The 15,296-nt window shown below is 42.6% G+C and overlaps 1 protein-coding gene across 3 annotated transcripts in view; it reads left to right on the top strand.

Annotated features, from left to right (window-relative positions):
- phkb (phosphorylase kinase, beta) overlaps positions 1–15,296 on the top strand; it is a 337,093-nt gene that overhangs the window by 175,098 nt on the left and 146,699 nt on the right. For all 3 annotated transcript variants that reach the window (XM_085991512.1, XM_085991511.1, XM_085991510.1), the window contains one exon: positions 1,177–1,271. In XM_085991512.1, the coding sequence (XP_085847638.1) occupies positions 1,177–1,271 (95 nt within the window). The remainder of the gene's footprint in view (positions 1–1,176; positions 1,272–15,296) is intronic.

Here is a 15,296-nt window from a genome sequence, read left to right as displayed (position 1 = left end):
GCCATTGCTCAAAATGTTTTGACTAAGATCTTAAAGGTAAGCGGACAATGGAGGTGGATGGTGTGATAGATTGTATCAAAGACTGCAGAAAGTTCCAAGAGACAAGGAGGGATAATGCAGCATGGTCACAGTCACAGAAAATGTCATTTGTGACTTTGATTAGGGCTGTTTTGTTGACAATTTTATGAGCCCATGTGTTGCATGAAAAAAAGTATTTGTTGAATATAAAGCAAATAATTTGTGTTATGTATGATGATCAATGTTGGCAAGCAATTCATTGAATTCTAGGACACTCCTAGCCTCCAATAATTTGAGCAATTGTATAAACAAATGTTACATGTACTGGATTCTCTATACTTTCAGGCCTTGCTGCATTTCTTATCTCATCCTTTTGAATGCTTCCAACTCCTACCCCAGCCAATCAACCTCTCAGGAGCTCTTTAAGCAATTGAATTTAGTGCATGAATATTGCATCACCTAGTAAGGCCAACATAAGATTTAATTATTTTTTATGTTAGTCCAAACAGGAATTTACTCATTTGAAAAATTCCAAAGATAAGTGTTATGAACTTAGTGTGACCTGAAACCATAGTGGCATCTTGCTGATAAATGTGCATTTTCTAATTTTTGCAACTATTCTTGTTATAACAAATACGTACTACATGCTAGACTGCTCAAAGTCTCAGTAGTGAAACGCACTACCCAGTATGGAACTGAGATGCACAGACTAAGACGGTTCAAAGTTCAAAACCCCAGTCTGTGTTGATTTAACTGATTGTGCCTAGGGAGAAGGTATGAGCAATAGAAGTGGCTTAGACCCCCTGGAATGGGGAGAGGGAATATCAATCACACTTGCCACTCTTGGTTGTTATCTAGTGAAACTGTTGGAAAGTGTACGTGTGGATTTCACACAAGGATAAGAACAGATTTGGCTGTGATGTCCACCATGGCCAAATAATTTGTTAATGCGCATTGTCTGGTCTCTAAGTTGTCATCCTCACTTTTCGCCAACTGTATTTCTGAACATCCACAAATTGTATTCTATGACATATGCTTGGTATGTTGCAAAGCATGTAACAAACCAATAGATGATAATTTTATGGATTAGCATGATACAATATTCTGGCCAAATTTTAGTTAACATCCAATTATTTCCTTATGTGTTATCCCTGATAGTGGATGAACTGATCAGCCCTAAGGATCTGGACCCTGCTAGGCGTTATGTTCCTCCAAAGGAACAGAGGAATATCAGCTTGAGATATTCCAACCAGGTTAGTTTTAAAGGACAATGAAGCCAATGTTCTTCAATTAATCCATCTGAAAAGCTGGAGAAGAAAATGAAATATAAAATGGTGAGATTTGAAAATCTTTTGAGCTTTCTGCAAAACAATGTACTGACTGTAACTATACTGCTGCTATTGTGTTTCATAGTTTGGTGAAATGGCATATTAATGACACCTGTTAAATTGTATTTAATGTAGTTGTGAGAAATATTAATAGGTGATGTAGTTTAAAAATTGGCTTGCTGTGTTTTCTGATGGTCAATTGTACCCTGAGTTCTTATGTTTCAGATGACCAATGAAATGGCTCATGTGAATATATTTGTTTATGGAATGCATGTAGTACTCATTTGATCATATTGTGACCAAATACTAGTAAGTTATGGGATGCATATGGTATTTATGTAATTGTTACTAAATAATGGACAGTCTCTGACCTAAGTCACAGTAGACTTGTTATTGTCAGTCTAACACAGTGAGTTACTGAATGTATTAAGGGTGTTGTTCTTAACTGGTAGTCCTACAATGAAGTGAAAGAAAGAACTTGCATTTATATAGTGGCTTTCCAACCTCACGACGTCCCAAAGCGCTTTACAGCCAATTAAGTACTTTCTGAAGTGTAGTCACTGTTGTAATGTAGGAAATGGGCAGCCAATTTGTGCACAGCAAGGTCCCACAAACAGCAATGAGATAGTGACCAGATAATCTGTTTTAGTGATGTTGGCTGAGGGAGGACTTCCCTGCTCTTCGAATAGTGACATGGGATCTTTTACATCGACCTGAGAGGGCAGACGGGGCCTCGATGTAATGTCTCATCTGAAAGATGGTGCCTCTAATAGTGCAGCAGAAACTCCCTCAGTCTGGATGTCAGCCTGGATTATGTGCTCAAGCCTCTGGAATGGGACTTGAACCTACAACCTTCTGACTCAGGCGAGAGTGCCACCACTGAGCTGCAGCTTACAGCTGTTCTGAAAGCCCTGCAGTTTAAAACTACTTATTTGAGGATTTTCAGAACTAAATATGCAATGTTGCATTACCTTTTAACTGTATCCATATACGCTGTGGCAGGTGCAATTTCTAACTTGGAAGAATCATGTAATTTGATGTGTAAATGACTTTTTGTTACAAGTTTAGGGTCATGGAATTCTCTACCACAGAAGGCAGTTGAGGCCAATTCATTAAATATATTCAAGAAGGAGTTAGATATATTTCTTAAGGCTAAAGGGGTCAAGGGATATGGGGAGAAAGCAGGGACAGGGTACTGAATTTGGATGATCAGCCATGATCTCATTAAATGGCGGAACAGGCTCGAGGTGCCGAATGGCCTACTCCTGCTCCTATCTTCTATGTTTCTATGCCTTCGGTATTCTTTTGGATACAGCAGTGCTGGTCACTCCTGTAAGTGGCCTGAGTGTCTTATGTTTAGGGATGCGCCTGTACTGCCCAATTTCTAGCTATACAATATCGTAATCAGAGTGTACCAATGGTCCCCTTGTGATTTGAACTGGATATTCATGTCTTTCACACATGCCCCCACGGGTGCCTCTCCAATCTTTTTGAAGGTAAACCAAAAACCATGTGCTAAGACGAGGCCAGACACAAATGGTTCAGCTGCGTTTTTCACAGCAGTTGAGCATCCAGAGCAACACTCAATTAAATCTTAAATTTTAACATTTATCTACTACCTTAGCAGAAATGTGAGCAATGGTTACTGTTTTGAGAGAGTGCATTTGTCCCAAGTCCCAGACCTCATGATGATAGACCAGGAGAAGGACCTCCATCAGTTGAAAAAACAACTCTATTTTCAAGAGTCAGTTCCAAGAGCCATACCAATTGTACGATAGCAAAATACTGCAGATGTTGGAAATCCGAAATAACAACAGAAAATGCTGGAAAAACTCAGCAGGTCAGGCAACATCCGTGGAGAGAAATTTGAGTTGACGTTTCGGGTCGAACCCTTCTTCAAAATAATGTAAAATAATGTCACAAGGGAAATTGCATACTTTTAAAATAATCAGAAAAAATGCAGTAAATACACATTCCTCATTAATATGAGCTTGCAAATTTGCTTTGTAATGTTTGGCAGGAAGTATTTATATGGTGATTCAAATGTACTTCTGTTTTAAATCTGGCACAGTACTAAAAATGCTGCAGTGCCTAAAGGGATAATGCAGTTTTCTGGTCCTGTCTTATTTAAAATTTTGGAAATCATACTGAAGCTGATGTGCATGAATAATTTGGAGTCTTAGAAATATGTTGCAGATTTTTGTCTAGCAGATCATTCTCTCAAAAATCAACTCAATCAATATGAGGTTATTATAAAATAAAATCACATTATCAGTAAGTCAGTGTGAGAGTGCATGTTGTGGCTGCAGTAAGCTAGAATGAATGGGCTGAATCTTAACTCCCAAAAACGGATGGGTTGGTGTCAGGTCAAGGTTAAAATTCAAAAAATCTGAAACAGGAACCCAACCCGCCTCGAGTCCACCCATGTTTTAACGGAGGTGGGACGAGGGGTAGGCAACCAATCTGCTTGCGGGAAGCGGGTTGGTCACTTTAATATTATAATGAGGCTGTCTGCCTTCATTTTAACAGTCATTCTATTTTTAACTCCTGTCGGCCGGGTTTCCCAGGCCTCAGAAAACCCGGCGGCCGAAAGTAGACGAGAAGGGCTGAATCCATGAGGTAACTGCCTTTACAGCACTACTTGTGAGAGATTTGTCTGCCCTCCGCCCCACCCTGCCCACCATCGGACCCCAGTCCTCACGATCGGGACCTCCTCCACCCCCCGCCCCCAATCTCTCCCACTACACCGACCTGTTCTCCTCGGCTGCGGCCTTGTGCTGCAGGCTTCCTCGCCCGACAGGCCTCTAGCCTGTCAATCAGGCTGCCTGTGGGCAGGAACTCAACAAAAAAAAAATTAAAGGAGCCTTGCAGTTAAAAATTGCAGGACATTTGGGAAACCCATTCTTCCAGGTTTCCCAACCTCAAAACACCACCACGCCTCCCGCCCCACTGCACGGAACCCACCTCTGGGCTAAAATCCTGGCCAGTATGTTATCAATGCAGCAAAGCACCTCCATGCTTGTTCTAAACAATATTTCAAAGTTTAAGACTATTCTTTGTTCTCAATGGCCATTTGTAATAACTTATGTCTATATAGTTGACAATAGAGCAGTAACATTCAGTTTAAAACATGCCACAATATGTTCTTTCGAATTATTGCACAATAGACATTAGTTCATAAAAAATGTTGTACAGATCCTTTTTCCATTGCTTTACCATATTCCAAGCCCTTAATGCATATTTAAATTGTAAAAAGCACTCGTCTTTTTCCACCAGGGTACCACTGCTCTTCAGTATTTTCAGAAATAAATCATTTTCTTTGGAAGCAGTCATTGGTGTGTATAAAGTTAGAGAGAGAAGCATGAAGAATACTGTGCTGGAAGGAGTCACTAATTAGATAGGGATGTACCATGTCATCAGTTGAACACTAGAAGCATCAACCTCTGTCCAACTGGGTGCCAAAGCATGCATTTTATTAGAGAACTTCTTGTGGGTCATTTTGTCTATCTATTGTATGACCTTATTTCCTCTTGACCTTTTTTAAAACCACTTCTGCCAAAGTTGTTGAAGCACTGTTTTTTTTCTTCTTAGCGTGTTCCTCTTAGCAACAAAACAAAATAGAGATTGAAAGTGATGGATGGTGCTGGTGATGTGAAGCTGTTTAGCCAAAGGCTTTTATCAAAACAATGCTGTTGAATTAAACAGTGAAGTGTTGCTACAAGTTTATGCTGCCTTTTTAGGGATCAATCTTGCAATTGGGAACTGTGGAGTATGAATGAATCAAATAATAAGGTTGTATATTTGTGAATATTTTGCACTTCAGAAATTGCCATCTCAGTAAATCTTTATTTCAATCCATGCTCTTACCCTTGTGGGCACGTCAAGTCAGGAAGACATTCGTACACTTGACATCAACTATGGCCTCTGTTAGTGAGCACCTGTCTTGACCTTGAGCATTTTTACTTTAAAGTAACATTGCAAAACAATGATACCGTTTTCTAATGTTTTACCTGGCTTTATGAATTATTTTTCAAACATTTATGCTTTATTTCTTCTTGCTGGAACATTCAGATTCATGATCTAAGAAGTCTTTTAAGCTTCTCGGGTCCGCCTCAAGTACTCTGCATTTCTCTGCTCTCTCGGGAATGACCAAATTCCCCAGATTACAACAGTGACTACACTTCAAAATGATCTAGACGAGGGAACTAAATGTAATATCTCCAAGTTTGCAGACGACACAAAGCTGGGTGGGCGTGTGTGCTGTGAGGAGGATGCAGAGAAACTCCAGTACGATTTGGACAGGTTGGGCGATATGGCAGATGCAGTATAATGTGGATAAATGTGAGGTTATCCACTTTGGTGGCAAAAACAGGAAGGCAGATTATTATCTGAACAACAATAGATTGGGAAAAGGGGAAGTGCAACGAGACCTGGGTGTCCTTGTGCACCAGTCGCTGAAGGTAAGTATGCAGGTGCAGCAGGCGGTTAAGAAGGCAAATGGTATGCTGGCCTTCATAGCGAGAGGATTCGAGTACAGGAGCAAGGATGTCTTGCTGCAGTTGTACAGGGCCTTGGTGAGATCACACCTTGAGAATTGTGTGCAGTTTTGTTCGCCTTATCTGAGGAAGGACGTTCTTGCCATGGAGGGAGTGCAGCGAAGATTCACCAGACTGATACCTGGGATGGCAGGAATGATGTATGAGGAGAGATTGGGTTGATTAGGCTTATATTCACTAGAGTTTAGAAGAATGAGAGGGGATCTCATTGAAACTTATAAAATTCTAACAGGACTAGACAGACTAGATGCAGGAAGGCTGTTCCCGATGGCGGCGGGGGGGGGGGGGGGTCCAGAACCAGGGGTCACAGCCTAAGGATAAGGGGTAAGCCATTTAGGACTGAGATGAGGAGGAATTTCTTCACCCAGAGAGTGGTGAACCTGTGGAATTCCCTATCACAGAAGACAGTTGAGGCCAATTCATGAAATATATTCAAGAAGGAGTTAGCTATATTTCTTAAGGCTAAGGGGATCAAGGGATATGGGGAGAAAGCAGGGACAGGGTACTGAATTTGGATGATCAGCCATGATCGCATTGAATGGCAGAGCAGGCTCGAGGGGCCGAATGGCCTACTCCTGCTCCTATCTTCTACGTTTCTATGTTTTCTATGTTACTTCATTGGCTATAAAGTGCTTTGGGATGTTCTGAGGTCATGAAAGATGCTATATAAATGCAAGATCTTTCTTTAAATAGGAAGTCCAGATTCTAATTTCCCTAATATGGTCAAACTTAATGGTAAAAATATTACATTCTTATCAAGCACATCATTTTCATTCTCTCTTTGTAACAGTAATATGCCATGTTCCTTGCGATAGTTATATGCCATGTTCCTTGCTATTCGTCTGGAAATGTTTAAAGAAGGTAGTCTTTGTGAACAAGTATTTGGCAGAGCTTTATTGTTTCTCTGCAAATTCATAGCACAGTGATGTAATTATGTTGAACTGTTCTCCAGCTATGCTTGCACAAGCTGTTATTCTCAGAAAAATGATGGATGGATCTTTTTACTCTTCTCAACAACAACTTTAATGTAGAAAAATCTCCCAAAATGCTTCACAGAGGCATAATCAGACAAAAATGGACACCGGGCCATATTAGGAGAACATGTTAAGAGGGATGACCAAAGAGGTGGGTTTTAAGGAGGTAACTGCGGGGAAGGAAGAAAAGCGATTAGAGACATTCTGGCGATGATCAGATAGTTAAGAGTGGAAGCAGGTGAGGACAATCCCACTGCAGTGAACAACTGGGGAGAGGCATTGGCAGAGGATGGTGTGATCAACCATATCAAAATGTTGCAGCGAGGGGGCTAGTGCACCATGGCCACAGTTACAAAGGGATGTGCTTTGCAGCTTTGATAAGTGCTGTTTTCGTGCTGTGGCAGAGACAGAAATCTTGATTTCAAACATGGATTTGTCAGAAAGAAGACCACGGATTGGGGAGGCGGCAACAGGATCAAGGATTTTCGAGAGGAAAAGGAGGTTGGAAATGGGGCAGTAGTTTTCAAGAACTGAGGAGTCAAGGGTAGGTTTTTTTGAGGCGGGGCTAGCATTAGAGCCAGGAAGTGAAGTTGTATGGTCAGCAGTTTATCGGCAATTGGGACAGGAGAGCAGGAGAATGGTCTCATGGGCAAGATGAGCCCCAGCGAGGGCATGAGGGAATATAGGAAAGACATGGGTTCAGAGCCATGGCAGGGGGGAGCCTGGGGCTAGGTTTGGCTTGATGGGCGAGGGGAAGGGGAAGCAGCAGAGGCAGCTGAATGGATAGTCTCAGTCTTAGTGGCAAAGAATTCCATGAGCTCCTTGCACTTTTTGTGGTTGGTGAAAAATTGCAAGCACTTTTCCAAAAAGACTATGATCATTTAATCTGCCCTACTAACTTCAGAATTATACCAAAGAGGCAGTTTATATAAAAAGTAATTTGACTATAATATTTTTATTACAGTTCTTTATTTCGAAGCGTTTTCTCCTTCTATGTAACCAATACTGCCACATTACATAGGTCAACTTTACAGTGGCAAGTTATTCTATATATTGACCAATCAACCAACCAACACTAAACCTGACACTTCCGAGTAATAACTTGGCTCATCTACACAATAAACATTCTTACACATTGTTGTATTCTAGTCATTATTACCTCATTAAAGTCATTAATAAAGAAAAGAAAGTTCATCCAGGACTAATCCCTAATGCACTCCACCAGTTGATGAACTCCAAATGGTCCATTAATTACCACCCTCTACTTTGTATTCTGTAATCTACAGTCCAATCTGTTACATGCTCCCCAAATCCACATTCTCTTGTCGTCTCAACAGGTGTGTTTGAAGAACATTAGTAATTAATTTTATAGACATTCAGAGTATTGGAGATAAACACTGAAACCACTTCAAGTTTGATTGAACCCATCTGTCTAAAATGACAGCACTAACATTCTTTGTTCCAGTCCTACTCAGGTCCCCTCCCTCACCTCTTTTTCCGGTACATCGATGACTGTATTGGTGCCGTTTCCTGCTCTCGCCCTGAACTAGATAAGTTCATTCACTTTACTTCCAATTTCCACCCTTCCCTCACCTTCACATGGTCCATCTCCGACTCTTCCCTTCCCTTCCTTGACTTCTCCGTCTCCATTTCTGGCGATCGGCTTTCAACAAACATTCACTACAAGCCCACCGACTCCCACAGCTACCTGGACTACACTTCCTCCCACCCCGCTTCCTGTAAGGACTCTATTCCATTCTCCCAGTTTCTCCGTCTCCGCCGCGTCTGTTCTGACGATGCCACCTTCCACACTAGTGCTTCCGACATGTCTTCCATTTTCCTCTTACAAAAGCACAGGGTGTTCTTTCTATTCCTTCCTCCCCTCCTAACCCCCCCCCCCTGTCTCTGCACCTGCTTAATATCTGTTACATCTCCAGCTTTTTCCAGTTCTGATGAAGGGTCCCAGACCTGAAACGTTAACTCTGTTTCTCTCTCCACGGATGCTGCCTGGCCTGCTGAGTATTTCCAGCATTTTCTGTTGTTATTTCTAACATATTGATGTTGGTTTATTCCAACAACTCTCAGACATGCCATCTGGAGGTAGTCTGAGGATGGTGACAAAGATCTATCCAATCCTTGGTCGTCAAATATGTGTTTTATTGATCCTTGGTCGATGGTTTCTTGATGCCTATCCGTTCTTGGATTGTTCTGGGCAGCTCATGGGGATAACATGGTGGTAGATGATGCTTTCCCATTTCTTGCCACTCTGGTGTTGAGCATATGTGGCCTTATACTCAAGTGACAAGAGTATGGATTAACCTTCTGTGGCTTAGTTTCAGTGCATGTTCATCTTCTCTCACGGATTAGACAGTCCATTGGTGAAAGGGGTATACAACGTGGTTTTATATATATATTTGTCACAGAGAAATACCTTTTCTTGGCCGGAAATTTGATTGCTACTCCATAGAACATCCAACAGTTTTTGTACTTTGAGGTGATAACTCACCCTAATTCCACTCACCTGTTTTCCCATTGTCCAATTCAGATTCACTCTCTACATGCCCACCAACCTGTTTGACCTGCAACTCACTTATTTTTCCAGCTCCCATCCACTCTTTTGATGGGTAATTCTTTCTTTTACCAAGCTATCAATTTACCTTTGTCTCGTTATAGCTTATTGGTGCTAGTTTCCACATCCACTTAAGTAGAACGATATAAAACCAAGTCTGCAGTGAACAGGGTTCCCTGATCTCTTGAAAACAAATGTAATCAGCTGTCTTGCAAGATTGAGAAGCCCAACCCCCTACAGCACTTCGTTATTGATCTTAGTGACATTATATTAAGGCAACAGGAAGAAGGTCATCATTGGAAGAACACAAGAAATAGGAGCAGGAGTAGGCCATTCGGCCCTTCGAGCCTGCTCTGCTTTCAATAAGATCATGGCTGAGCTTCTACCTTAACTCCACTTTCCTGCACTATCCCCATATTCCTTGATTCCCTTAATATCCAAAAATCTATCGATCTCTGCCTTGAATATAATCATTGACTGAGCATCCACAGCTCTCTGGGGTAGAGAATTCCAAAGATTCACCACCCTCTGAGTGAAGAAATTTCCCCTCACCTCAGTCCTAAATGGCCGACCCCTTATTCTGAGACTGTGACCCCTGGTTCTAGACTCCCCAGCCAAGGGAAACATCCTCCCTGCATTTACCCTGTCAAGTCCTGTAAGAATTTTGTATGTTTCAATGAGATCACCTCTCATTCTTCTAAACTCTAGAGAATATAGGCCTAGTCTACTCAATCTCTCCTCATAGGACAATCGCCCCATCCCAGGAATCAGTCTGGTGATCCTTCGTTGCACTCCCTCTATGGCAAGTATATCCTTCCTTAGGTAAAGAGACCAAAACTGTACACAATACTCCAGGTGTGGTTTCACCAGGGCCCTATATAATTGCAGTAAGATGTCTTTACTCTTAAACTCAAATCCTCTTGTAATAAAGGCCAATATACCATTTGCTTTCCTAATTGCTTGCTGTACCTGCATGTTAACTTCCAGCGATTCGTGTAGAAGGACACCCAGGTCCCTCTGAACACCAACATTTCCCAATCTCTCACCATTTAAAAAATACTCTGCTTTTCAACTTTTCCTACCAAAGTGTATAACTTCACATTTCTCCACATTATATTCCATTTGCCATGTTCTTGCCCACTCACTTAGCCTGTCTATATCCCCTTGCAGCCTCTTTGCATCCTCCTCACAACTTACATTCCCACCTAGCTTTGTATCATCAGCAAACTTGGATATTCTACATTTGGTCTCCTCATCCAAATCATTGATGTAGATTGTGAATAGCTGAGGCCCAAGCACTGATCCTTGCGGTACCCCACTAGTTACAGCCTGCCAACCCGAAAATGACCTGTTTATTCCTACTCTCTGTTTTCTGTCCTCAAAAAACTCTTAACAGATTCATCAAACGTGGGCCCGTAATTTCCGATAGGAGGCATCCTGCGTGCAGATGCCTCCTATCGGGGAAATAATCTGTGCTCTTACCTGAGGGCTCCTGAGGTCCGGACTCTTCCGCTCCTGGGCCTCTCCTGGTGCGCGTGTGCAAAGGCCCAGGCATCCCAGGGGCGCAGGCAGTTCGCAAGCATCCCTGGGATCACATGGGCCAGGCGAGTCAATAGGAGAAGGGAATCTCCCTTCATACTTTTGACAGGTAGACCTGTCAAAAGTATGAATGGGGATCACTGAAAAAAGACACTGCAACATTAAATAAAAAACATTTTTAATCACGTTTTTAAAATGAGTTAAAATTACATAAAATTAAATTTTTGTTTAAAATATTTAATTTATTGAAAAAAATATTTGAAGTTTTTTACGGGGCTAAAAATAAACTTAACCTTTTTTAAAAATATTTTTATTACATTATAAATGAATGGAAATTTTTTTTTTTTTTTACTTTTTTAAACTCTTATGCTGGTAAAAGCAGGCCTTACGCGTAAGATATTTAAGGGATTTCAGCAGGCGGAGGTTGTGCAGAAAGCGGAACTTTCGCCCCTCTCCAGGGCAGCCGGAGGATCTGTCAAGAGGATTCTTGACAGATCGGAAGTGCTGGTTTTCAGCGCATGTGCTTCGCATGCCTGAAACCGGCACTTGCAAGGCCCCTACAGGTGTGTACACAGCTCGTACACACCCATAGGCATTGGAAATTATGGGCCATGATTTCCCTTTCATAAATCCGTGCTGACTCTTCCCAATCCTATTATTACTTTCTAAGTGCCTTGTTACCAGGTCCTTAATAATAGATTCTAGCATTTTCCCTACTACTAATGTCAGGCTAACTGGTCTATAGTTCCCCGTTTTCTCTCTCCCCCCTTTCTTAAATAGTGGGGTTACATTTGCTACCTTCCAATCCGTGGGAACCGTTCCAGAATCTAAGGAACTTTGGAAGATGACAACCAATGCATCCACTATCTCTATAGCCACCTCTTTCAAAACCCTTGGATGTAGGCCATCAGGCCTGGGGAATTTATCGGCTTTTAGTCCCATTAATTTCTCCAGCACTAATTTCTTTCAGTTCCTCATTCTCACTAGACCCTTGGTTCTCCACTATTTCTGGAATGTTTTTTGCGTCTTGTTCCGTGAAAACAGACAAAGTATTTGTTTAAGATTGAGACCATCTGTTCAGCTGCCTCTGCCACTCCCCTTCCTTCCTCTAACCCACCGGGCCAAACTTCCTCTAAGGATCCTCCCTGGCCTAGCCCTGACCTTGCATCTTTCTCCAGTTTCTCTCCGATCTCCCTTCATGACCTCTCCGAGCTCATCTTGTTCATGAGACCCTCTTCCTGCTCCCTTGACCCTATTTCCACCAAACTGCTGACCACCCAACTCCCTTTTCTGACTCCCATGTTAGCTGACATTGTTAACGGATCTCTCTCCTCAGGTTATGTCTCCCTCTCCCTCAAATCTGCTGTCATCACCCTTCTCAAAAAAACAACCCTTGACCCCTTAACTCTGTTTCTCTCTCCACGATGCTGCATGGCCTGCTGAGTGTTTCCAGCATGTTCTGTTGTTAACCCTTGACCCCTCCGTCCTTGCAAACTACCGCCTCATCTGCAACCTCCCTTTCCTCTCCAAAGCCCTTGAACGTGTTGTCGCCTCCCAAATCCGTGCTCATCTTTCCCGCACCTCCATGTTTGAATCCCTCCAATCACCTCTGTAACATCACCCGTTTCCACCCTTGCCTCAGCACATCCGCTGCTGAAACCTTCATTCATGCCTTTGTTACCTCTAGACTTGACTATTCCAACACACTCCTGGCTGGTCTCCCACATTCTACTCTACGTAAACTTGAGGTGATCCAAAGCTTGGCTGTCCGTGTCCTAACTTGCACCAAGTCCCGTTCATCCATCACCCTTGTGCTTGCTGACCTACATTGGCTCCCGGTTAAGCAACGCCTCGATTTCAAAATTTGCATCCTTGTTTTCAAGTACCCCCATGGCCTCGCCCCTCCCCTATCTCTGTTATCTCCTTCAGCCCCCACCCACCCCCCCCCCACCCCCGAGATATCTGTGTTCCTCTAATTCTGCCCTCTTGAACATCCCTGAATATAATCGCTCAACCATTGGTGGCCGTGCCTTCTGTTGCCTAGGCCCCAAGCTCTGGAATTTCCTGCCTAAACCTCTCCGCCTCTCTATCTCTCTTTCCTCCTTTAAGATGCTCCTTAAAAGCTACCTCTTTGACCAAGCTTTTGGTCACCTGCCCTAATTTCTCCTTGTGTGGCTCAGTGTCAAATTCTTTGTCTCATAATACTCCTGTGAAGCGCCTTGGGATGTTTTACTACGTTAAAGGTGCTATATAAATACAAGTTGTTGTTGTTTAATTTCTCTGCCATTTCCTTATTTCCCATTTATAATTTCTCCTATCTCAGCCTGTAAGGGACGCACGTTTACTTTCGCTAATCTTTTCCTTTTTACATACCTATACAAGCTTTTACAGTCTGTTTTTATGTCGTTGGTTTACTCTCATATGCTATTTTCTAATTCTTTATCAATTTCTTGGTCCTCCTTTGCTGAATTCTAAAATCCTTCCAATCCTCAGGATTACTCCTCTTTTTGGCAACCTTATAGACCTCTTCCTTTATACTAATACTATCTTTATCTTCTCATTAGCCACGGGTGGACCATTTTACCCATGGTGTTTTTATTCCTTAAGGGAATGTATACTCGTCGTGAATTATGAAAGATTTCTTTAAATGTTTGGCATTGCCTTTCTACTGTCATATCCTTTAATCTAGTTTCCTAACCTACCTTAGCCAACTCGCCTCTCATACCTACGTAGTTTGCTTTGTTCAGATTTAGGATCCTAGTTTCGGACTTAACTAAATCACTCTCAAACTCAACATAAAATTCTATTATTATGATCACTGCTCCCCAGAGGCTCCTTTACTACAAGGTTATTAATTACCCCTGTCTCATTGCACAATACTAGATCTCAAATAGCCAATTCCCTAGTAGGTCCCTCAACATAGTGATCTAGAAAACTATCATGAATGCATTCCATGAACTCTTCCTCTGCACTATTACTGCAAATTTGGTTTGCCCAGTCTATATGAAAGTTAAAGTCCCCCACGATTACTGTATTACCCCTGTTACATGCATCTCTAATTTCTTGAACTATACTCTCTCTGCCTGACACTACAACTACTGTTAGGGGGCATATAAACCACTTCCACTAATGTTTTCTGCCCCTTGTTGTTTCTTAGCTCCACCCAAACTGATTCTACATTTTGTTTTTCCAAGCCAAGATCCTTTCTCTCCACTGTCTTTATCCCCTCCTTTATCATCAGGGCTGCCTCACCCCCCACCTCCTTTGCCATTCTGCCTGTCTCTTCTAAAAGTCAAATATCCTGGAATATTTAGTTCACAACCTTGGTCACTCTGCAACTACGGGGGCATTTATCAGGAGGTCAGTGGGTGGGATCGGTGGCGGATTGGGTTGGAAAACATTTTTTTGACCGGGTGGGGACCCTGCTGTCAACCTCCCACCACGTACCTTTCCCAAATGTTGGGTCCGTCAACGCTGAGCTGACCCGACACACAGCGGCGGGGGAAGCAATTTAGGTCATTATGACCTTGTTAACAGACCATTAAGAAGTATTTTGAGCCCACCTTCACCATTTACCAGGTCGCCCATGGGGTTCACGCTGCTCGGGGATCACGTCAAGTAAGCAGCTTGGGAGTTGAATGGCCATGGAATCGTCTCATGACGTGACAGCTGTAAATGTGCTATAAAAGCTCCCAACTCACAGCTGTTCACTTTCTAAGCTCAGAAGCTGTTGCTTACAACACTTGGAAGACAGATTGAGCTTTATGCAGGTTGCAAGTGTTTGGAGTAAACTCTCTATCCAGAACAACCTCTCTCACCATTTACAGATCGCTTCTGTCACCTCAAGTTCACCTGCCATCTATTACATCAGCATCGGTGCCCTTGAAACTATCTCACCTTGGTCCTCAGAATCCCACCACGATCAGTCCCAACACCAGTAACACCAGGCACACCTGTAACACCAACAACACCAACCTTCTCCGAAATCAACTGATGCTGCACTGGACAGAGGGCATTAGCACCTGACCACATTGTTGCCTGGGACGCCAGGAATGGCCTCACCATGGCCAGATTTACTTGACTTGACACTGTACACCCTGTCTGCCACATGATGCGCCAGATTGGCACCACCCCACACGAACACCATAAAGCATCCCTACAATGCCCAAGCCATTCCTTTCACACTCATCACCATTGTGGGGGTTACCGTTATGTCTCACTATTCACTGCAACTCACTAAGCCACTTCCAAAGGTGCACACAGATCTGGCCAAGAATGCAAAGTGTTGAAAATAAAGGTTTCAATGTATGAC

The sequence above is a fragment of the Somniosus microcephalus genome, chromosome 6 (genome assembly GCF_052327205.1).
Source record: "Somniosus microcephalus isolate GS21.2 chromosome 6, FLI_Smic_1.0, whole genome shotgun sequence".
NCBI classification, from domain to species: Eukaryota; Metazoa; Chordata; class Chondrichthyes; order Squaliformes; family Somniosidae; genus Somniosus; species Somniosus microcephalus.
The sequence above is the reverse complement of the archived record's forward strand: the minus strand, read 5'-3'. Positions and strand labels throughout refer to the sequence as shown.